The sequence below is a fragment of the Rhipicephalus microplus genome, chromosome 10 (genome assembly GCF_043290135.1).
Source record: "Rhipicephalus microplus isolate Deutch F79 chromosome 10, USDA_Rmic, whole genome shotgun sequence".
Lineage (NCBI taxonomy): Eukaryota > Metazoa > Arthropoda > Arachnida > Ixodida > Ixodidae > Rhipicephalus > Rhipicephalus microplus.
Window position 1 is genome coordinate 57,348,678 of NC_134709.1, and position 25,758 is coordinate 57,374,435.

A 25,758-nucleotide genomic window follows, 5' to 3' on the forward strand; every position below is an offset into this window, starting at 1 on the left:
TAAAAGGAATGTGTCGACACCTGACACAACGCATGCGCGTCCTGGCGCGCAGCGTGTAAAATAAAATAGCCGCTTGGGGCTCTGTATACTTATCACAAAGCGTGATAGCCTAGCAACATCGTAAATGCTATATATCACAAAGCGTGATAATAAGGCAACATCGTAGATGTCGCTATATCAAGCATATCCACATTCTCACCTGCGTTGGCAAATACCACATTGTATTCCTGTCGCTTGTTGCCATCACCAATCAATACCGAATATTTAGCGAAATATTCTTTTGGTAACCATTCGTACTTCCACGTCTTTGCACGTAGTGTAGTTGCAAGATGGCAGCGTTGCGACGTTCTAACCTAGTTCATACTCATTTGCGCACGTTCCGGTTGAATGTGGCGATTCAAAGAACTGCTCGTTTATTTAGCAGAAAGCGTCCGTATGACCGAAGGTGGGCACAAACCAGTGGAAGTCCAACAGCAAACGAGATGCATCAAGCTTTCTGAGGGGGTAGAGGAATCAGTATACTCTACTAAGAGTGGGAAATTCATTGAGTGTATGTCTCTCACACGCCGCCTCGTCATGTTTTTGAAGAAGTAGGATCACTCATTGTAAATTTGATATGTTACCAAATGCACTACAGAGCTTTCGCCTTAAGGTGTTAGAGCGTGTTACACTTCACCACTCTTTTTAACAGCCGGGCTATTTACACGAGCTGATGGTTGTAGTCCAGCACAGAAAAATTGTTGTCATCACGAACCCACACGAGCTATATTCGTCCTCTCTTTCGTTTACAGAACCCGTGCGCCGTTTGTTTGGTATGTAATGAAGTAATAATCGTGCGGATTGAATGGCCGCAAACAATGACGTCATCATGAGAGATGCCGCAGTGAAGGGCTGCAGAAATTTGTACCGCCTGGGGCTCTTCAACCTGCACCTACGTCGAAGTGCGCGTGTGTCGAGCATAAATTCACCACTACCGAAAGAGCAGCCACCGATGGTGGGATTCGATCCCGTGACCAGTGGGTCAGCACTAGAGCATCCTAACCGCTCAACCACCAGAGTGTTGTAATGGAAATGCTCCAATGGGTGAGATAACGGGTATAGGAGAGAAAGAAGGATGAAGGGAGAATTTTATGGGGGAAAATTAAGGGATTCGTCGAGGACACGGAATCCAGACACATGCTACCTACGATTTGAAGGTGGACATCGAAACCTCTCGGCCAGTCAGGCACACGCTAGATACTTTCTATAGAATAGCATAGGAAAGAAATGGGAGAGGGAAGGGGCCGTAAAGAGGATAGATGTGAAGCGCGGAGGAAAGAATAGACGTAGAGATAAAGGTACACAAAGTATAGAAAAAAGCAGAAAAGTAGACAAAGAAATAAAAATACAAATGCACGTAGACAAAAGTGGTGCAAAACAGTGGGTGGGAAAAAAAGAAGCAATTATAGCCACCCAGTTTTGCATTTCCTTCAGGCTTCACGCCACCATTTTGAAGCTGACTTAACCCCCCCCCCCTCCATAGTTTCAGTATTGTGAACGCCGAAATGATCAACGGATATTTCATTTCATTGTGAATTTGCAACAAAATTTTCAAGCAGCGCTCTACCAGAATCAATTATTATGTTGTCACGTGTTTCTTGCATTTTAGTCAAGACTCATCATGAAAGCACCTGGATGGTGTTTACCTGGTGACTCAGAGTAGGCGTGACACTCGTATTCCCCGATGAACGAGGAAGCAGCTGCTTTAGGTTAGGCAGATTGTTCCGGTGAGATTGCATTACATGCCTCTCTATCGAACGAGAGCTCCTTTTGTATCGTCATACTGCATATAATCATTTTGTGATTTATAATTTTTTCAGCCTTAAAGGTCGGACCAAATGAAAGCAATCGAAAATTGTTTAGTTTTAAATGAACATTCTTTCTCAGATTCGATGTGCAGAAATAATCTTTTTCGTAAAGCCATTGTAAAAGAGGATTTCACACTAATGCTGAAAATTTATCAATTATATAAATAAAGGTAATCCTGCGCATTGTGAATGTTTCCGCGTTTAAACACTGACAGCGCTGCAATGCGATAAGCACCAAGCTACGTGTGCTAAATGATCATCTGGGCAGCGATCATGATAACGTGAGGAGCTGTGACAGGATTCAAAATATTACCTGTTGAAGATGAAAATTGCCGAAGTAATGCATAATTCCTTTAAGACGCGCATAAATCTCATTTTAAAAATAGCCAAAAATAAAAGATGAAAATTTGCGAGAAGATTGTTGTGCAAGACCGACGGTAAAGTTTATCTCTTAGGATAAAAATGGTCCTCGATTTTTTTTCGCTCGTCCTTCAGATGTGTTCTTAATGAGTAAGAGTAGCCCATAAGTGCTTTCAAGATGTCACTAGTTCCAAGTGTTCGGCCAACTTCACAAGTACTACGAGACGCTCTTAGAATCCCTTTCTTAGCTTCTTTATCACAGCAGTCCCCGTGCTGGGTGTTTTTGTCTTCAACTGAATCTGCACAGTATCTCTAAGTGCTTGTATTGAATATCGCATATCTCGCAAATGTTGCAACGTGTGCATATGCGTTGAGATTGTTGAAGTGGCGGCCCCTGGAAAACCTACGTCCGCACACTTAACCCGAAAAAGGCCCTTCGGCGGCGTGACATATACAATGGTTCCCGAAACAGCAAAGTTTACACACGTTTAACATCAATCGTGTTACATTCCTTAAGATTCTCACGGCCAGCCACACAGGCGAATCCCCCAATGGAGGAGTAACACTCGGGGTTGGGTGGGTTTTCAGTCTGATTTTATGCTTCGGCACTTTTTTTCGGTTGGCTGCAGCAGGACAATTAAGAAAAAATTAGGATGCCTTGTGGTAAGCTGCATATGAGCATGGTATGTACATCATTCACAGGCAGTGTAAAAGGGGTATCATAAAAAAATTAGACGGCTTTGCACTAGTGCCAATGCTGAAGAAAGTGCGGCACTGGGAATCCTTTTTGTTTCTCTTCAGTTTTCCCTTTCTCTCCTTCTGTCTTTTTCTTTCTCTTTTTGAGTGTTTTTTTCTTTATTTTTGCTCTATTCATATCTTTTGACGCTTGTTTCCAACATGAACACACCATTCATGTTGGAATGTCTGGCCAACATAGTCAACAGTTTTATCTGGCGGAATCACTGCAAACCATAGAGAATCGTGGTATATTTGCAAACTGTGACATTAACTACCAAGAAATCATTTCCTTACACCCTTTATTCTATCATGCATTAACCTCTCAACTTACCCCAGTTGTTAACTGCCAAAGAGAGCATGCTAGTCTTTACAATATTCTCTGGAGCTGCCCTAAACTGTAGGAACCTTACAATCTTCAGACAGTGCATATTGCAACCCAGCATAAATGTAGGCAGCATTGCTGATCCCCCAACCGGAAATACAACTGTGGGTCACAGACTGGGCAGAGGCAGTCTCTAGGGCCAGATGTATTCTGGCTGGATCACCAACAGTGAAACATTGTCGCTTAACATCAGCTTCATCACATCATATTGTTTCCCTCTTTCTCTCCTCTAGCACACGAATCGTGCCCCAGTTTTAACGGATGAATTTATTACGCACGTTACGCCTATCGAAACAAATATTATCACACCTGCCGCATCGCAGGGGGCAGCAGCGAAGTTGGCATGGTGACCGAGATGCTTCATAATCCTTCCTTCACCACACCAGAGATGCACCTACTGATATCATCTGATTTTACTACTCCAAGTAATGAAGTCACAAAGTCGGCTAGTGCTCGTGAAGTCAGCAAGAAGAGAACTGCCAATTTCTCCTTCTATCGCAGTAGCAACACGTCGAAATCAAGCACTTTTATTCATGAGTGGTTCGTTATACATATTTTAACCTAGAATGAATGATTGCACATTTTGTAGTAAAAAGATAGAGAGCCGTGGGAATGTCAAGTGGAAGATAAAAATGATCATTTTTATGAAACGGCAAATGAGGCTTCTGTAGGTCGAGGCGTTATTCTAGGGCACCAGCGGCACGAGCTAATCACTTGACCTGTTTAAAGGTTGCCCACACGCTTTCCAAGTCCTGCCGAATGAGACCCACCCGCCACAACCTTTCAAGTTTGTTACTTGCGTTTATGGGTCAGTTGCCTTCGGCTTGTCTTTGTCTAAAAGTGCTATGGATGTGAAATAGTAATACACGTTTGCTTGTCAAGAGTTATCAGGTCAGTTACATTTCTAGAAACATCAATGTACCAATACCACATATGTCCGTCAATGATTCCCAATCAGGACTTTTCGTACGCAAGTCAGTGATCTGCACATTTTGCTTTGAAGATATGGACAAAGTTTTTATTAGGGGGGCCACGAGTGGTCTTCGTGAGGAATGAGATTAGTTAAATGTACTTAGATGTACTAGTGCAGCACTAATGAATAAAATTGAACCCTCATTCTCATCTCTGGTTATGAACAGACACATTTATTGCATGTGAAGTATTGATTTCGAATTTCGCCAGTGCAATGATACACAGCCATGTTTTTGTGATTGTAACCACGTGTACTTATTAGGATGAATGTGGTTAGTTAAACGTCTAAAACTTTCTGGACACCAATAGCACGTGAAAATTCATTGCTTATGCACAACCATTACTGAGTATACGCTTTAAGTTGGAAATTAACGAAAACTTAGAGTGCTTAAGAGAGATTGCTTGTATAGAAGAGAAGAAACAGAATTGTGACATGCCAGGAGGCAAGACATAGATGGTACCGACCACGCGTTTAAACTCTTCAATGCAACGCTTGTGACATACCTTGTCTTGCCTTCTAAACCATTCAACTAAACGTCTCAACTAATTGTCATCAACTTTCTTGTGCATCAAGCAAGTTACGCTTGAAACTTCTAAACGCAAAAGACTAAGTCACTGATATGTATATAATAATGGTGTGGTATGTATTATATTAGTGCAAAGTTTCCTCTTATTTGCTGTTGCTCTTATTTACTGTTGCCCATACTTGTTTTAAATATGTATCTATGTTCACTTATGTTTATGTTCCATACATTTTCTCATGTTTGTATGTGATCTAGCCTTTATAGGATGTATATTATTCAATTATTGTGTTAAAGACATCTGTCTCCATGCTGCCGTGAAACCTTGTAAATCTGGGCGCTGGGCTCGTCAAGCTGCCGAAAGACAGCTTTTATTCACCGCTCCTCTGTCTATTTTGAAATGGAGAAAAAGGCAGGCTGGCTTGGCTTGCTGGCTGGCTTGGCTTGGCTTGGCTTGGCTGGCTGGCTGGCTGGCTGGCTTGTCTTGGCTGGTTGGCTTGGCTGGCTTGGCTGGCTGGCTCTGCTTAGCTGGCTTGGTTTGGCTGACCGGCTTGGCTTGGCTGGCTGGCTGGATTGGCTGGCTGGCTTGGCTGGCTGTCTTGGGTTGGCTGGCTTGGCTGGATGGCTCGGCTTGGCTGGCTGGGCTTGGCTTAGCTGGATGGCTTGGCTTGACTTGCTTGGCTGCCTTGGCTTCGCTGGCTTGGCTTGGCTTGGCTTGACTGGCTGGCTGGCTGGCTTGGCTGGCTGGCTGGCCGGATATATAGTTGATGTCATCAGATGACTTAAAACGCGAAAAAATACGCAAAATATACCTTGGTCTATGAAAAGTTGTTCAATTACTTATCTCATGCAGTACAACCACACTACAAGTTTCCATAAGAGTAGTTCTCCCGCTACCTATAGTATTTGCGTGGTCAGCAGAATCTTAGGTATAATGTTAGTTAATGTTATAATGTTAGTAGTAAGCAGTTGGAAACGCAAGTGTTTACTTGTTTTGAGCGTACATTTACTAAATGCCAGCAGCTAGTAAAGCTTGAAACTTTTTCCAGTAGATGTGGACAAAGTTTGAAGGAATGCTTTCTTGATCTTTATCAGCTAGGTAGCTACTAGGCTACATACGTTGCCGGATCTGCCATAGACAGCACCGTATATATCACGTATCTCGCATCACCAGGGGTAGCAGTAGAATTGGCTCGTTACCCAAAATGCTTCTCGATTTTTCTTTCTCCACAGCAGAGATGCACCTACTCAGATCATCTGAGTTTACTACCCCGAGTAATAAAGTCACAAGGTTGTCTGCGTGTTCGCCGAAGACGAAGGGGACAGCCAACGTTTCCTTCCACAAGCAAAACACAAAGGGGTGTTCACCATCACTGTAAGCCTTTTCAAGGGAGTTTGATGAATAGTGAGCGTTGGTAAAGCGGTTTCTTTCTCAAAACATCGACGACGTGTGGCTGTTGTGAATGGTAGGATTGACGAACTATGTCCTCGTCAAGAACTTCGTAGTTCGCTGAGACGACGGAGAAATTTATAAACACCAAAATAGCAGTATAACAACTTTTCCAACCGGCCCTGTTGTCGAATGGGAGTCCACAACCACACTTGTTCTCCTGGATGGTAAGAGACATCGCGAGGACAGGCGTTGTACCGCAGCGAGTCGATGCGTTATTGCTTATGGATTTGTTCGACTGCAAGCTTATGAGCTGCGTCTCCTAGTCTGATAAAATCGGCCGTCTTGACACTAATGTGGTGACTATCCGCTAGAAGCATGGCATCCTGCATTGTAGTGACATCCCTGCCATGAAGCAACCGGAATGATGTGAATCTAGTTGTTTCTTGCGCAGCGGTGTTGTAAGCGAACGTGACGTAAGGGCGTATGTCATCGCAGTTTTTGTGGTCTTGTTCAACGTACATAGATAGACTGTCGGCGATTGTCTTGTTTAGTCGCTTTTAAGGCCATTGCTTTGTGGGTGGCATGCAGTAGTTTTTTATGTACTGTTCTGCTAAGCTGCATGTCGTCTTGTATCATCTGGATGGTAAAAGATGTGCCACGATAAGTTATGACAACTGCTGGTGCTCCATGTGGGAGGACGATGTTCCTCACAAAAAAGTGGGCAGTCTCAATCCCGGTGCTACGTTGTAATACTTTCATTTCGCAGTAGCGCGTCAGGTAATCTGTAGCGACTTCAATACAAAGGTTGCCGTCATAAGACTGGGGAAATGGTGCAACCTGGCAACCGCAATAAAGCGCAAACCATGAATACGGGCAGCAATTGCATGGCGTTATACAATTGTTAAAAAGCGAAAGAAAACAAAACAACAAAAGCAAAAAATATTTAGTTAGTCACCGTAGTGCGCATGAGCTCTGAAAACTTTACCGAGTCTTTCTCGGTGGCAATATGTGCAGGCAAACTGTTCCACTCAATAATAGTGCGCGGGATGAATGACTGAGCGAAAGAAAGTGTGCGAGATAGCGGGCGTTTGACTTTGTTAGGATGATCACGGCGGGGAAAGATGGAACAGGTGGGTTCAAAGAAACTGTCATAAAATGATGGGTGATTGTAAAGTTTGTGGAAAAGTGATAGGCGTGCATATTTCCGACGAATGGCCAAATCCTCTAGCTCAGCACGGTTTTTTAAGTTAGTTACGCTGGAATAGGTAGAATAATCTGAGTAAATGAAACGAGCAGCTCGGTTTCGCAAAGATTCAATATTTGATACGATGCAGGCTTGATGAGGATCCCAAATGGCACTGGCATATTCTATTTTAGGGCGAATTAAACTGGTAAAAGCAAGTTTTTTAACTGCGATGGAGCCTGTTTAAAATTTCGTTTCAGTAACCCGAGAGACCGGTTCGCAGCTGCAAGAGTGACTTCTATATGATGGTGCCAAGATAGATTCGATTGAAAGTGGAGACCGAGGTACTTGTAGGTAGATGTTAACTCAAGTGTCATATTATTCAACGAGTATTGACTAGGAAAACGTGTAGCAGCGTTAGTAAAGGACATTCACTTTGTTTTAGAAACATTTAACGACATAAGCCAAGTAGAACGCCAATGATTAATTTTGTTAAGGTCAGATTGCAAAGCTAAGCGGTCAGAATCAGAAGAAATGTTACGGTATATCACGCAGCCGTCCGCGAAAAGACGAACGTGTGAAGATAAAGAATTCGGTAGATCATTATTGTAAACGAGGAAGAGTAGAGGACCAAGAACACTGCCTTGGGGTACACCAGATGTTACCGGTAAAGAGGAAGAATAAAAATTTATAGCAAAGGTAAATTGAGACCTGGAGGAAAGAAAAGCTTTTATCCATGCAAGAACTACAGGGTGAATGTTAAGTTGTTCTAGCTTTAGTAGTAATTTGTGGTGAGGAACGCGGTCAAAAGCTTTAGCGAAATCTAAGAAAATGGCGTCGACCTGGCAACCAGCATCCATGGATTTATGAAGGTCGTGAACAAAACCGGCAAGTTGGGTGTCGCATGCAAATTCCTTGCGAAAACCGTGCTGAAAGTTGAAAATGATATTGTGACGTTCGAGATAGTTTATTACTTGAGTGTGTATGATATGCTCCATGAGTTTGCAAATGGTACTAGTAAAGGAAATGGGCCTGTAATTTAGCGGTGAGGAACGTTCACCTGATTTGAAGAGGGGGAAGACTTTAGCTGATAGCCAATCTTGGGGTAGAGTTCCAGTGGACAAAGACTGTGAAAACAGAGCCCATAAGAAGGGGGTGATACTGAATGATATAGATTTCAGGATTTTATTATTTAAGCCTATATTATCCAAGGTGTAATCCGACTTTTTGTTAATCGGCCACAAGTTCAGCTGAATGAACAGTTTCATCTTCGAACTACAATCTGCTCCATTCGTCGACGTCACGAAACCACAGCATCTGGTGGAAGTGCTCTTTTTTTCATGTACCGGAAGCTCCCACCAAGCCGCGAACCCCGACCGCGCCACGAAGAAGACACCAACACCAGCAGCGACAGTCGAGGCAGCCGCAGACTGAAAGGACTAGCCATCTAATACGAACCCGTACCAGAAGAGATGAAAGCCATGACGACGACGACGACAAGCGGTGCAATGGGAGCTGCAGCGTTTTCTGCAGTGGTAGTGATTCAGCAGCCAGTAGAGCCACTGACATTCCGTGGATCGTCGTTTTAAGACCGGGATGCGTGGTTGGAAATCTACCACCGAGTGGCCACCTTCAATTACTGGGACCCGGAAGAGAAGCTGCGTCGCGGCAAAGACCTGGTTTGAGTGTCGGGAGTCCGCACTTCAAATCTGGGACGTCTTCTGCGGCACATTTATAGACATTTTCAGCAGCATTGTTTGAAAGTAAAGGGCCGTGACCTTTTTGAAGACGTGGGTGCAATTACCTAAAGAAAATGTGACCATCTTTATCGAAGAGATCACCCGGCTGATTCGTCACGCTGAACCCGCCGTGCTGAGGAGGAGAAGCTTTCATTTCTAATGCGAAGGGTGAACCAAGAACTGTTTGTGGAACTTGTGTGGAATCCACCTGAAACAGTTCAAGAGTTTCACTCGGAGGCAACGGGAACGGAGAAAACGCTGGAAGAGCGTTCCAGCCAGCACTATTCCCGATTCATCCAAGACAAGACAGCGCAGCTGTTCACGCCCTCGGCTTCGACGACATACCTGAAACAATCCGACAGATCGTGAAGGAGGAGCTACGAAAGCTGTTGCCTTCGTCACAGACCTAATTGAATTCAATAGCTGGCATTTTCTGCGAAGAAGGCCGGCAATCATATGGAGTACACGAAGCGCCACAGCCGCAACCACAAACGACGAGCTATGATGCTGCAACACGACGTAACGCTCCCCCTTCACGGTCATGCCAAGAGGCCGCACAGTCGCAGTTTCACCGCCAGCCACAGGCGCTGTCGACGCCATACTATCCACCCACCGGCCTTTGCATTGCGCCGAGTAAAAGTGAAACGTGGCGTGAGCCCGACAACCGACCTCTCTGCTACCATTGCAGGGAAGCTAGCCACACCTACCATCACTACCAGTACCGCCAAATGGGAGTGCGTGGTTTTGTCATAGATGCGCAACCTCCATAGCGAATTGAAACACACCGCGACATTACCATCTACCTCGCTGCAAAGCACTGAACTCCCCGAGGATCTTGACATTCGCCATCACCCACCCGCTACATGTCTCATTGCCGGGCGTGCACTGGCCCAATTCGGGGCCTGTCGCCTAGCCCGTACGTGAAAAACTAAGGACAGCAACCAATGTAGTTGCGGTTTCTGTACGACGAATTTCCAAACATCCTAAAATCGCTGACGACAACGCCGCGCCGAAACTTTAAGAACCAGCCGCAATGTCGACGTATTTCTAACGTCGAAATTTTGCGGCCAAGGAAAAAGACCTGATCACGCAACATCGAAGCAAAGGTAAAACCATCATAGCCGAGGTCCGACGCCTCGACCTACCTGCAACGCGAGAAGATAAACTAGTGACCTCGGTGTTCTCATCGACGGCCATAGCGTTACAGCTAACGTCGACACAACAGCCGACAATTCTGTCATCAGTGGGGTATTATCCGCAAAACTGAAGAAAGTGGGAAGTGATTGGAAAGGCCCCGAAATGCATACAGTGCGAGGTCACCTAGTTACGCTGGTCGGAATCTGCGCAGCCAGAGTCGCCATTAACCTTCAGATTTATTCTGAAAGCTACGCCGTTCTATGGCCTATCTCGGGATGTCATTCTTGGTATGGAGTTCTTAAACCTCCATGGTTCCGTCATTAACCCGAGAACACAATCAACAACACTAACCAGAGAAAAAGCACTGCCGCCGCACACGCCATTCGCAAGGCACGCTTTGATTGTGCTGGATGACCACGTCACCATTTCTCCTCGCTCCAGCTTAAACATTACCGTCGGAACTCAAGAGTCAACAAAGAGAAGGCATCGTTGAAGGCGTCCAGCACCTGTTGATCAACCGCAGAAATTTCATCGCCAGAGGAATAGCCGATCTGCGAGAAGAGAACGCAAGAGTGATGCTCACGAACTTAAACAAGTACAAGCATGTGAGCAAAGGCACGGCTGTTGCCTACATTAAAGAGATATTGAAAGCCAGCAACGCTTTCGCCCTCACCGATTCAACCACATCTACTCCAATAACTGGAGCGCTTCAACCACCTTTCGACGAGCCTTCGGACCCATAAACAAGAACAATTCAGAAACATGTTCCTCAAATACAGGAACTGATTTTTGTCGTCGTCAAGAATTCGACAGACACATTCCGCGAAACATCGAATCATGACAGAAGAAAGAGCCAGGCCACACCATCAGAACCCGTACAGGGTTTCGACGCGGAAACAGCAGGCCATAAAGAAACAACTAAACGAAATTATACGGGATGGCATCATTATGCCTTCAAAAAGTCCGTGGGCGTACCCCAAAAAAAGAAGTGAAAAAAAGGACGGTACTGTATGCTTCTGCGCCGACTATCACCACTTGAACAAAATCACAAAAAAGAACATGTACCCGCTCCAACTTATGAAGGATGCCCTAGATCGACTCCACAATGCGAGGCACTTTTCGTCGATTGACATCAAGACCGGCTTAAGGCAAATCGAAGTAGACGGGAGAGACAGAGAAAAGACTGCCTTCATAACACCAGAAGGACCCCTTCAAGTTGAAGGTCTTTCGTTCAAGCCCTTCGCTGCTTCCTCGGCAACTGCAACCTTTCAGCGAGTCATGGATTGAATTCAGGCTGACTTGAAGTGGCAGACCTTTCTCGTTTACTTGGATAAGGTCATCGTGTTTTTCTCAAGCTTCGACGAACATCTCCAGCGGCTTGAACCCGTACTTCAAGCAACCAGGAGCTCTGCATTCACCCTGAAGCCAAAGGAGTGCCGCTTCGTGTACAAGAAGCTTTTGTTTATGGGTCACGAGATCAGCAAGGTGAGTGCACTCACACCTATGGAAGAGAGCTGCCATCGCCACGTTCCCGCCTCCTTCCGACAAGAAAAGCGTGCGCCGATTTCTCGACTGTGCGCCTATTACAGACGCTTGGTCAAGGATTTCTGACAGATCACTGAGCCACTGACGCTGCTCACGAAGACAGATGTCCGATTCAAGAGGGGAACGGATAAAATCGAAACATTTAAGAAATCGGAATGACACCAGCAGACCCTCCGATACAGGCACATTTCAACAAATACGCCGATACCGAAATTCACAACGACGGAAGCAGTGTAGCTCTCGTCGCAATTCTTTTGCAGACGACTAACGGAGAAGAAAGGGTTATCACTTATGCTAGGCGGTTGCTGTCAAAGACAGAGATTCCACCTAGCATAAGTGATATCGGGAGAATCATATCGGCGGGCTTATTCAGAGCAGAAGAAGAGTGCCTTGCTATGATCTGGGCTGCGTTAATGTTTCCCACCTACCTGTATGAAAGGCACTTCAAAGTTGGGAGCGACCATGCACCACGTGTTGTGTTGGCTAGCTAAGTTCAAGGACTTGTCCAGCCCAGTGACTGTTTGGGTGTGGAGTCGTCTTGCAAGATGGAGTCTAAGACTTAAAGAATTCGACGTTACTGTCGTTTACAAGTCCGAAAGAAAGCACTCTGACGCCGACTGCCTGTCACGTGCCCCCGTTGAACCACCACCCTAGGATGACAAGAACAGTGACAACTTCTTGGGAACCTTAAGCGTCGATCACCGTACGAATTGGATCACCGTACGACAGTGATCCAATTGAAATCAAGGACCTTGTGAAATACCTCGAGGGCAATCCTGCTGTTGTTTCAAAGGTATTCTAGCGAGGACTGGTGTAGTTTTGTTTGCGGAACAGCATTCGCGTCAAGAAAACCTTCTCGCCGCACCGGGTGAACTGCCTATTGTAGTACCCTCGGAATAAGTCCAGGAGTTCTGGACACTGTCCATAATGACCCGACTGCTTATCACTAGATTTTCCCGTGGGTAAGCGCTGTTAGAGGATAAGTACTATTGGGCCCACTCCAATGCTGACGTCACTCACTACGTAAAAACCTGCGGAGAGTATCAGCGATGGAAGACATAGCCAGTTAGGCAAGCTAGACTTCTTTAGCCCATCAACCCTCTTCGGTGACCATTCCAGCAGATTGGGATGAACCCCTTGGGGCCGTTCCTAACGTATGCTTGCGTAAATTTTTAATCGTCGTAACTACTGACTACCTAACCCGATAAGCCTAAACAAGAGCCCTAACCAAGGGCAGTGCCGATGAGGTAGCCAAGCACTTCGTTAAGGACGTCGTCCTTCGGCATGGCGCCCCAGAAGTTCTCTGCATTGACAGAGGTACGGCGTTTACTCCTGACCTGACTCACACAATTCAGAGATACAGCCAGGCAAGCCACCGCTGTACGACCACATACCACCCACCAACCGATGGCCTGACCAAGCGTCTAATTAAGGCCATCGCCGACATGCTGGCTATGTATGTCGACGTCGTACACAAGACGTGAGACGTCATCCTTCTGTGCGTGACATTCACATACAACACGGCCATGCAGAAGACGACGCAGATGACACCATACAAGTTGGTCAACGGAGGGAGAACCGGTCAATGACGCTCGACACGATGCTACCAACCGTCGCTGACGAAGAAAACCTTGAAGTCACCGTCTAACTTCAGCGTGCTGAAGAAGATCGTCAACTCGCACGCCTGCAGATCAAGAATCAGCAGACGACCGACAGCTGCCATTAAAATATACGACGACGATTCGCGGAATACCAGTCTGGTGACCATGTTTGGAAGACATAGCCAACTAGAACAGCTGGACTTCTGCAGCCCATCGATCCTCCCCGACGACTATTTCAGCTGATTGGGATGGACTTCTTGGGGCCGTTCCTAACGTCCACTTGCGGAAATTTTGAATTGTCGTAGCTACTGACTACCTCTCCTGTTACGCCAAAACAAGAGGTTTACCCAAAAGCATTGCTTCTGAGGTAGCCAAGTATTTTGTTGAGGACGTCGTCCTTCGACATGGTGCCCCAGAGGTTCTCTTCACAGACAGGGGTTCGGCGTTCACTGCTGACTTGACTCACGCATTCCAGAGACACAGCCAGACAAGCCACCGCCGTAGAACGACGTGCCACCCCCAAACTGATGGCATCACCACATATACGCCAACGTAGATTGAGTGAAAAACTTCTGCGGTAGTTGTAAGAGACAAACACCGCGAAAAACAAAGAGAGAAATAGAAAGACAGAAGACGAGCACTCGTCTTGTGTCTCTATTTCTCTGTCTCCGTTTTTTCGTGCTGTTACCCTCTTACAATGAATTGTTACCAACTTGCCCAGTTTTCAATACTTCTGTGATGGTACTTCGGACCGTATAGGGTAGTTGGACGTCTCGGCTATCTCGACTACAAGGTAGTCCCCGACGGCATCATGAACGATCAACGGCGCCGTGTGCGACCTGAAGTCGTCCATGTCATGCGCCTCAAACTGTTTCATTGCGCGTTAACGGACCTAAGGAATATATATATTTGATTGCGTTTGCCATAATAACGTTTTTATTGATTGTACCTATAAGGTTTACCTTTTTACATTCAGGTTGTATTTTCGTGTTTTGTTAAAGCATCGGCACGATGCCTTCTTAGAGAGGGATAAGCCACATTTGTTCCTGAAGTGTTGTTATTGCCCCGTCACACTGTGTCAGTTATTCTCAGCGCAAACCGCATCGGTGGAGTTCGGGAAGCTTCAGGACTGTAGTAGACTATTTTTTACATCACAGATTATTCTGGAACCATCGCGGTTGCTATAACAATAACGCTAGAAGATTCGACGCCCGTGTATAAATTCCAACGTGCTTCACTGCTTGTCAGTTGTTCGATGGCCGACGCTCTGTTCACTGCTATAAGTGCCAGTGGGCATAGCTTTACTCTGACCTTCAGTTTACGGGCCAAGAGTTTGGCCAAAAAACCAGTTTCATCTTCTAATTACAGTCTGCTTCCTTGGCCCACATCATGACCCCGCCACAATATCTTTAGTGCAAAGCATATAATTTTACATTGCCCACACGTGCATGTACAATACGCATCCTCCTATTTAGACCTGCGTTGTCAAATTTGATAGTGGTCTTGCACCTTTTATTTTGAACGAAGGTGAATGGAGGGTATTCATGAAAGTACTTTTTTGAATAGCATGGCCATTCCCACAAATTTGCAGGGGGTTCAGTTAAAAGACCACAGTGCTAGAAGAATAATAAGTTATCAGGATACTCTTTCAGTGCCATGAAGTTTCTTACCGCACAATACATTTATGAAGTATCAATTACCGGTGCGCATTCCTGCAATTTCAGAGGTTTTTGACGTCAATCATTTAATTGAAGTTGAAACTTGCGATACAGTCTTGTTGACGGGCGGTGAGCAAGCAATACGCTGACTGCAACTTTAACCGAGACAATTGTTCCAATTATTAAATATGGCAAATGTAAGGCCATGTGATCTGTGTGTATGTGTGTAGGCATTTCAGTCGAAAACGTTTCCTGGCGTATCTCAGAGGGGCGCTACAACGCTGCTTTAGCGAGGAGGGGTGATATCTCCTTTACCGCGCAATCGCATTCTTAAGAGACAATGTATTCATAGAGTTTACGTGACGATATAATGTATTTACCCCATGATTGTGCTAGTCTCGCCGAAGAGACGAACCTCTTGCACATGTTACATGGTATTATATTTGCATTATAGTATTTCTGGCTAATCTAATTTAAGATGTGGTGAAAGTGTCCGAAGGGTATGTGACACATACTGCGGACTTGGAGGGTAGCCAAATGTTATCTCGTACAGATCCTTCGGTATATCAGTCCAGCTCGCGTCAGAACTGGTGTTGCGACACGTCACTGTGCATGCGCTTCTTTGCATGCTCCGTGCGTTTGGAAATCGCTGTCATGAAAACCTCTTTTTTTTCATAAAGCGTAATCTAGACGGCCAGCCTGCTTCTATATATCGCGTGTATCACGTGCGCGTACGGTGTTTAATCCGAAAGTAAATTATCTAGTTCTATCATACATTATTGCGAGGCAGGTAGAAAGACGAATGCGTTTGACGAAGGCTTCTTAGGTCACGCTGGTCAATACCACTTTCGGGTATCATGCACAATAAAGCTATATACAAAAAACACTAACTTGACGCGTTTGATAATGACAAACGCAATACACCCATAGATCGAATCTTGAGACTTTTCTCGGTGCCATTAAGAATCATTTTTCAGCACTGCGAAGTATGACAAGGTAGCTTAGAAGGTAGCTTAGGATTGTAATCCCACCCCTTATGTAACACCCCCTGAATGGGGGCCTTTAAGGAAATAAAACTGAACTGAACTGAACTGAATTAGGCGAAATGTAGGAGAACTCACCTGAGCTAGAGTGAACTACTTAGCCAAACTGGAATTCCACGTGCTCTCACAAACGATGAACCCGTGTGTACCAGGGACAGCATATGTGTCAGGAAAAGAAGCGCGTGTTAGGTGTCAGTTTTTTTTTGGTAAATTGTTCATTCTTGGGCAGGCGTGTCCACGATTAGGCTGTGGCTCCTTCTCGTAAGAACTCTACAGCTTGGTCCGCACCAGTGATACATCATAATTCAGGTTAGGCGGCTGCATAATTCGTACGGTGATGTATACGACTATCCCTGAGGGATCGTCACCTCGACGGCGAGCAGAGTGGTCCGCAATGGCTGACAACAACGAAAGGTGTGCGGCAAATGAAAGTTTGCTTCGAATTACGGCACCCACAAGCACGACACGATGTCCAAGACACCGATTCGTCATCTCTTACCTGAGCACTTCTTAACAAAGCGTTCATACGCACTTACGTCAAAAGACTTTGGCATCCTGCTTGTATCGCGGGTGAGGTAATAGATGTAATGCCATCCTGTGTGTTAAGTGTGTATGAAGCAAGCAAGAAACTCATCTTTATGTGGAAAACGCGAAGAAATTAAAACAGTGACTTAGGTTTAGACAGCTGGCATGACGAATCAATCTCAAGAGATGAAAAAGGGTAGATATCTCTTTTGTGTGAATAATTCGTTCCGACCAGCGAGGCGGCGTTTTGTGAAAAATACCGTTAAGGTAGCGCAGGCTGTCTGTACGTACTGGAGAAATCGGCAGAGCTACCAATGAGTCGTTCTTTAGGAGGACACGCGTACGCGTGTTTTATTATTTTTTTAACAAAAACCGTACGCAGTATTACACTTCACCGTTATGGCATATATAGGAACTGAACACGTGGCGAAACCTTTCAAAGAGGCCAATTTTTTTTTATTTGTAGCCGGAATAGTTTCTCCTTTCTTATCTTCCTTCATTCCTTCATTCCTTCATTGTGAACTTCATTGTGGCCCACCAAGTTATAATTTTGTCAGACATCCCGATTAGTGATTTCTACTCTTCTTCCACTCGCGTTACGTCATGCGCATTTCACGGCAGTGCTTAATCCTTTATCGATTTATTCCTCGAACAGTTAACCCCCTGACGTATCTCCAGGCCACCACGCTATTATTTGTTGCTCGAAAAACAGAGACGCATCAGCTCCATCTTCAAGAAGAAAACGTAATATCGTAATTGATAGCATCGCTGCTAGCCTGGCTTCACTTCTCGGTGTACCCCTCAACAGCCTTGCAAAGTCAAGAACGTCTGCGAACCTCACCACTGACCCTTAGTTATTCTTTTAGCGCATCAACAATGGGCTGACAACGCTTCCAAAGAGCACGACGCGAATTCACGCAGCTGCTTATTGGTTGCTAGTTTTGCTGCCAATAATTAATAAATATGTCACACTGCACTGTGACGCAGCCACAATTGTACCTACTTTTCCGCATCGGGCATGTTTCCGCGTGTAAACACTGAAACCGATGCGATGCGGTAAGCGCCCAGCTACGAGTGCTGATTCATCATCTGGGCAGTGATGACAAGAACGTAAAGAGCTGCCGTAGGATCAACATCATTGCCTGTTGGTGATGATGATCGCCGAAGTAATACATGGATCCTTTCAGACGCGCATAATGCTGATTATAAAAATAGCTAAAAATAGAAGGTGAAGATGTGCAAGAGGATTGGTGTCAATGAAGACCAGACATGAAGTTTATTTCTCAGCATATAGTCTTCAGTTTTTTTTTCACCCGTACTTCAGCTGCAGTGTTAAGGAGTAAGAGTAGCCGATAAGTGCTTTCAGGATGTCCCAAGTTCCAAGCATTCATCTAAGTTAACAATTATTGCAAGACGTTCTCGAATTCTCTTTCCAAGCTACTTTTTCGCAGTAGTTCACGTGCTGCGTGTTTTCTCTTAACCTGAATTAGTAGGATATTTCTGTATACATGTATTAAAACCAGCATCGCTCACAAAAATGCTACGTTGTGTGCAAATGCGTTCCGATTGCTGAGATGGTGGTCACTGGAATACCTACGTCCGTATAATACACCCAATAAGGCACTTCTTCGGTCTGACACACGCAAAAGCACTCGAAGCACGAAAGCATATTGGTTAACTGTCCGCCAGGGCAGACACGTTGACCAATTCTGATGGTCGGCCGCACAGGGAAATTCCTCTACGGAGGAGCACACTCAGGGTTTACTATTGGCTGGGTTACCTTCCGATTTGACGCTTCGGCACTTCCTCCAGATCGGCTGTGACAGGATGATTAAAAAAATCATTTACGATACCTTGTGGGGAAGCTGCATTCGCCAAAGGCACGTCTATCATCCACTGAGAGTATATAAAAGAATCTTTAAAAATTACGACAGCTTTGCAATAGTGCCTTGCTTGAAGGAAGACCTATCTATCTATCTATCTATCTATCTATCTATCTAACTAGCCGCTTACGTGCGGGTGCACTCGTGGTCACCCCCCCCTAATTTGGCGTGAACCAAAATTAGCATGGGAGGGTAAGATGGTTTGACGAATAAGACGCGCTGGTCAAGACATGAATAATGTCATGATCCCGTTGCGTAAGTCGTCAAACGCTTCCCGCCAGACAGTGGCACATACCTACGGGCGGGTATGTGCCACTGGTATGCGGGTGTCGGCCACAGGTGATTGACACTTAGTTTCTACCCAGGAACGACAAAAACACACACGGGAAATTTTAACGCGCGAGCGTTAAGCAATATCTGGCATTGGTAGCGTCGACCCAACGAAGGCATAGAAGAAATGTCACGGGTAAAAAAACTTGTCATAGGCAGCATTGACCCCCCGACGAATGCAAATAATAAAATTTAGGGTCCCATCAGGAATCTAACCCGAGCATTCTGTGGGGCAGTCAAGCACTCTACCACAGAGCTACGTGAGGTCTCGGAACTACTTTTCAAATAGACGCTAGTCTTCTTGAAAAGTAAGTAGTTATTGCAGTTCAGCCTACCCAATTTTTTAAACATTAAATATGTACTCCTTTGATACAGCCGTGACGTCTGGTTAACATCAATTGTTGTTAGTTGCCACGCGCGGAAGTTGATTTATGTAGCAGTGTCCAGGGCCAGCATCACCGCGAGCATCAGGGCTTCGTATCCCTTCTTCTAGTCGCTAATTCACATGTTTCAGTTGACATCGTTGTGCAAGTGCAAACAACTGGTTATGTAAACATCTGCAACTCTACAACATATGTATGTGCGTGCAACATTTGTACATATATTTCGCGTCATTTCATGACGTGTCGCCAAATAAGAAAAAATTGCAACGTGGTCGTTTTCCCTCCGTATGCTTGGCATAACGTTCATTGCCAGGTACGTGGGATCTGCAGAATTTTTTTTTGTCTTTTGGAGTGTTTTTGTTTATTTTTTGTCTGTTGATATCCATTTTCATCAGTCTTGGTGAGCCAAGGCCTTTAACAGTCGTTTTAAAACACACTGATTAGGACGGGATGTCTGGCTAATATAATCGACGGTTTCTCCAGGCGGAAACACTGCAACTCAGAGAATCGTGGCGTATTTGCAAAAGTGTGGCGCTGGCTGCTAACGCATTTTTTAGATACCATTCCTTCTATCATGCATTAACCTCTCAGTTTGCCCCAGATGTTAACTGCCAAAGAGAGGACACCAGTCTTTAGCGTACCCTCTGGAGCTGCCCTAAAATACGGGAATCGTGTAATCCTCCCACTGCGCATATCACTACCTTTCACCAATGGGAAGCAGCGTTGCTCAGCTCCCAACCGGAAACACAAGAGTGGGTCACGGAGCGCGAAGAAGCAGCCGCCATCTTTCAACGTCTCCTGGATGCCTGGCCAGCAGTGCACTTTTGCGCGGTGAAAAACAGCTCCATCACATCATATTCTTTCTCCTCCTCCTGTAGCAAACAAATTGTCACACGGTGTTTACGAATGAACTGAATATACTTACTACGCTTGTTGAAACACACATTAGTACATCTGCAGCATCACAAAGGACAGCAGCAGAGTAGGTACGTTAACCGAGATGTTTCCCAATGCTTCGTTTTCCGCACTAGAGATGCGCCTACTGAGATCATCTGATTTTACTACTGCATGTAATGAATTCACGAGGTCACCTAGTGCTCGCTGAATTCAGCAAAAAGAGAACCACCAACTTCTTTTATTGCAGTCGTAACACGACAACATCAAGTACTTTTATTATTCAGTGGTTTGTTATACATCTTTTACGTGGTATGATTCATTGCACATTTCTATGATGAAAAAGGTAGACAGGCGTGTGAGCGTGAAGTAGAAGATAAAAGTGATCATTTTCACGAAAAGGCTAAATGAGGTTTCCGTGGGTCGAGCCGTTATTTCAGGGCTACAGTGGCACGAGCGAATCGCCTGACTTTTTACAAGGTTGCCCACTCGCTTCCCAGGTCGCGCCGAATGAGACCCACCTGCCACAACCTTTCAAACTTATTGCGTGTGATGACGGGTGAGTTTCCCTCGGCTTTTCTGTGGCTAAAGTCCAGCTGATGTGAAATGGGTGCCCACGATTGCTTGTCCTAAGTTATCAGGTTCGTGACATTTCTAAAAATTTTGATGCACCAATCGCACATAAAATTTACTACATGTATTCACTTACCACGTTCCATTTCCCAAGTTTTTGTTATCGTCCCAAAACACCACACGATTCTCAGCGCAAACCGCGCCTGCAGTTTTCGAGAAGATTCCGGACTGTAGTAGATCATTTCGATAAGATCACGCAAACTGTGCGAACGGTACAGATTGTTCTGGAACCTACGCCACCACCACCGATAACGCTAGAACATTCGACGGCAAGAGTATAAATGCCGACGCGCTTCGCCGCTTGTCAGTTGTTGGTAAAAGGCCGATGCTCCGTTCGCCGCTATCAGTCCGAGACTGCTATCTGTGCGAGACTGCTGCTGTAATTGGACTTTCCTTTTACCGGGTACAGGTTCGCCCAAATAAACAGTTAAATCCCAACACGAAGTCTCCTGTCTTCGGCCACGTCACGACCCCGTGACATCTGGTGGAGGTGCTGCTTCGTTCATGTACCGGACGCACCCGTCAAGCCGTGAACTCAGCCCACGTCGCGGAGAAGACACCGACGCCAACCAGGAGCAGCGAACAAGCCGCCGACAGCAAGGGCTACCACCAAAGTACGGGCTTCTGCAAGACAAGGCGTGGAAGACCAAGGCAATGACAGCGACTGCAGCGACAATGACAACCGCAGCGTCCCAGCCCACGATATTCATGCATCAACCCAGGGAACCACCAATTTTCCATGGGTCATCGTTCGAAGACCCGGAGTCCTGGCTAGAAGCATACGACCGTGTGGCCGCCCTCAACCACTCGGACCATGACGAAAAGCTGCGTCGTGTGTTCTTCTATTTGGAAGGCACCGCAAGAACCTGGCTCGAAAATTGGGAGTCCACGCTCCAAACGTTGGATGTTTTCGGCGGCGCATTCCTGCAAACGTTCGCGAGCGTCGCTCGCAAAGAGAGGGCCGCTGTTTTATTAGAGACCCCGGTTCTGCTACCAAATGAAAATGTCGCCATTTTCACAGAAGAAATGACCCGACTATTCCGTCACGCTGACCCAGACATGCCAGAGGAGAAAAAAGTTCGTTTCCTCATGCGAGGGGTCAAACAAGAGCTCTTTGCGGGACTGATGAGAAACCCACCGAAAACCGTCCAAGAATTTGTAGCCGAAGCAACCACTACCGAAAAGACCCTGGACATGCGCACCAGGCAGTATAATCGTCGCCTGAGTGCAGACTGCGCTGCTGCTCAAGCCAGTAACTCCGGAGACCTGCGTGAAATGATCCGAGTGATCATGCGGGAAGAGCTGCGCAAACTGTTGCCTTCGGCGCAGCCTCAAGTGGAATCAATCACCGACATTGTGCGAGAAGAAGTTCGGCAATCGCTTCAAATTCCCCACGTACCGCTGCCCGAGCCGGAAGCTATGAGCTACGCCACTGCACTGCGCCACAATGCTCCTTCCCGTCCACGCCAAAACGCCGCCCCATCGCACTTCCGTCGACAGACGCCACCGCCCCCACCACCCCCACCGACGTCATACCGTTCGCCAGCGGCCCAGCGCAGTGCACCGAGGAAGACTGACGTCTGGCGCACCCCTGACCATTGCCCGCTCTGCTACCACTGCGGCGAGGCCGGACACAGATACCGCGCCGTTGCCAGTACCGACAGATGGGACTGCGTGGCTTCACCATCAATGCACCGCGTCCACAGCCAGGAGAACGACCACGTGACATCGCCGACTACCTGACAGGAACTCAATGGACACCACGAAGCCCTTCGCGTTCGCCGTCGCCCAGCCGCCGCACGTCACCGCACCACCGGCAGTACTCTGGCCCAAAGCGGGGCTGGTCTCCTAGCCCGTATCCGGGAAACTAAGGGCAGCAACCGGTGGAGGTGCGGTTGCTGTGCGACGAACTACCGGAGATCCGCCGACGACGACGACGCCGCGACGGAGCTTTCCGAACACAACGCCAACCAGGCAAAGCCCTGACGGCGAAAGCTCACTTACCGAAGGTAGCCTGACGACGCAACATGGAAGCAGCGAAACAAGCCGACGCAGCCGTGACCAGACGCCACGCCCTAACTATAATGCGAGACGGCGAACTAGCGACCTCGACGTTCTTATCGACGGCCACAGTGTGACCGCTCTCGTCGATACTGGAGCCGACTATTCTGTCATCAGTGGGTCGTTCGCCGCGAAGTTAAAGAAAGTTAGGACAGCTTGGAAAGGCCCTGAAATCCGCACAGCCGGAGGTCATCTCGTAACGCCTGCAGGAATCTGCACAGCGAGAGTCACCATTAACGGCCGTATTTATCGTACAGACTTCGTAGTCCTACAGCGTTGCTCGCGAGATGCCATCCTTGGCTTGGACTTCTTATGCCTTCATGGTGCTGTCATCAACCTAGAAACAAAGTCGATAACGTTGTCCACAGAACAAGCACTACCGCCGCGCACGCCGTCAGAACACCATGCCTTGAATGTGCTGGAAGAACAAGTCACCATTCCGCCTCGCTCAAGCGTCATTATTTCAGTCGGCGCTCCTAAATCACCTGACTTGGAAGGCGTCGTTGAAGGAAGTACGCATCTGTTGGTCACCCGAAATATTTGCGTCGCAAGAGGAATTGCAGAGCTGCGGGGAGGCAAAGCAACGGTTATGCTCACGAATTTCAGCAATGAGTACAAACATGTGAACAAAGGAACAACGGTCGCATACATCGAAGAAATTGTCGAAGCCACCAGTGCTTTCGCCCTCGCCGATTCTGCGGAACCTGCTCAGAGGAACCAAGCCCCTCCCATAGCTTTCAACGTCAATCCCAGACTTCCGAACGATAAGCAAGAACAGCTCAAGGCCCTGCTCCTGCAATACGAAGATTGCTTTTCATCGTCATCGAAAATTCGGCAGACCCCAATCATGAAACATCGCATCATAACCGAAGAAAATTTCAGACCACTCCGTCAGAGTCCGTACAGGGTTTCGACGCGAGAACATGAGGCTATGAAGAAACAAGTTGATGAAATGCTGCGGGATGACATTATCCAGCCGTCCAAGAGTCCATGGGCATCCCGTCCAAGAGTCCCGTGTGCTCTGATTTGGGTGCACGTTAAAGAACCCCAGGTGGTCGAAATTTCCGGAGCCCTCCACTACGGCGTCTCTCATAATCACATGGTGGTTTTGGGACGTTAAACCCCACATATCAATCAATCAATCACCCGTGGTGTTAGTGAAGAAAAAGGATGGGACCCTACGTTTCTGCGTCGATTATCGCCGCCTGAACAAAACCACAAGAAAGGACGTGTATCCTCTCCCACGAAGAGACGACGCACTTCACCGGCTCCATAATGCCAAGTACTTTTCGTCAATGGACCTCAAGACTGGCTATTGGCAAATCGAAGTCGACGAAAGAGACCGAGAGAAGACGGCGTTTATAACACCGGACGGCCTCTTCGAATTTAAGGTGATGCCCTTCGGCCTTTGCTCAGCGCCTGCAACTTTTCAACGCGTTATGGATACAGTACTGGCAGGATTGAAGTGGCAGACTTGCCTTGTGTATTTAGACGACGTCGTCGTGTTTTCTTCGAGTTTCGACGAGCATCTTCGGCGCCTTGAAGCTGTACTTCAAGCCATCAAGACTTCCGCACTCACACTGAAGCCAGAAAAGTGCAGATTTGCGTATGAGGAGCTCTTGTTTCTGGGGCACGTTATCAGCAAGTCTGGAGTTCGTCCAGATTCACGGAAAACAGCCGCCATCGCCGACTTCCCGCCGCCCACTGACAAGAAAGCCGTGCGGTGATTTCTGGGCCTGTGCGCCTATTATAGGCGGTTCGTGAAAAACTTCGCCCGCATCACCGATCCTCTCACTAACCTTACCAAAGCCGACGTGGAGTTCAAGAGGGAAACGCCACAGGAACACGCTTTCCAGGAGCTTAAACATCGCCTCCAGACGCCTACGCTACTTACCCATTTCGACGAATTCGCCGAGACAGAAATACATACTGACGCAAGCAGCGTAGGTCTTGGCACCGTTCTTGTGCAGAGGGCTGACGGACTTGAAAGGGTTATTAGTTACGCCAGCCGATCGCTATCCAAAGCAGAAGCAAATTATTCCACAACCACAAAGATGTCACGGGGTCGTGACGTGGCCGAACACAGGAGACTTCGTGTTGGGATTTAACTGTTTATTTGGGCTAACCTGTGCCCGGTAAAAGGAATGTCCAATTACAGCAGCAGTCTCGCACAGATAGCAGTCTCGGACTGATAGCGGCGAACGGAGCGTCGGCCTTCGATCAACAACTGACAAGCGGCGAAGCGCTTCGGCATTTATACTCTTGCCGTCGAATGTTCTAGCGTTATCGCTGGCGGTGGCGTAGGTTCCTGAACAATCTGTACCGTTCGCACAGTGGGCGTGATCTTATCGAAATGATCTACTACAGTCCGGAACCTTCTCGAAAACTGCAGGCGTGGTTTGCGCTGAGAATCGTTTGGTGTTTTGGGATGATAACAAAAACTTGGGAAATGGAGCGTGGCACACTCATGGCTCGCAATTACGACCTTGTACGCAAACCAAAGGTTTGCACATTTAGCTAGTAAAGAGGTAGAGAGCTGACATAATATGCCGATTACAACGAGTGCTCTTCATGAAGAAAGATTAGTTAAATGTTCAAAAACACTGATTCGGCCCTTACAAATAAAATTCAACACTCATGATCATCGATAGATTTCGCCAGTGCACTGATACACAGCCAAATGATTGTGATTGTAACCACATGTGCTACTCAGGATAAATGCGGCCCCGCCGCGGTGGTCTAGTGGCTAAGGTACTCGGCTGCTGACCCGCAGGGCGCGGGTTCGAATCCCGGCTGCGGCGGCTGCATTTCCGATGGAGGCGGAAATGTTGTAGGCCCGTGTGCTCAGATTTGGGTGCACGTTAAAGAACCCCAGGTAGTCTAAATTTCCGAAGCCCTCCACTACGGCGTCTCTCATAATCATATAGTGG

General features: G+C 46.8%; 1 protein-coding gene across 1 annotated transcript in view; it reads right to left on the reverse strand.

The window, feature by feature from the left end:
* Positions 1 to 13,585, reverse strand: part of LOC119181679 (uncharacterized) — a 40,302-nt gene extending 26,717 nt beyond the window's left edge. Inside the window, exons 1-4 of the mRNA XM_075874647.1 lie at positions 13,429 to 13,585; positions 13,046 to 13,120; positions 12,246 to 12,334; positions 10,726 to 10,823 (exon numbers count right to left, since the gene is read on the reverse strand). Coding sequence (XP_075730762.1) covers positions 10,726 to 10,823; positions 12,246 to 12,334; positions 13,046 to 13,120; positions 13,429 to 13,585 — 419 coding nt within the window. The remainder of the gene's footprint in view (positions 1 to 10,725; positions 10,824 to 12,245; positions 12,335 to 13,045; positions 13,121 to 13,428) is intronic.
* Between the last annotated feature and the right edge of the window lie 12,173 nt (positions 13,586 to 25,758).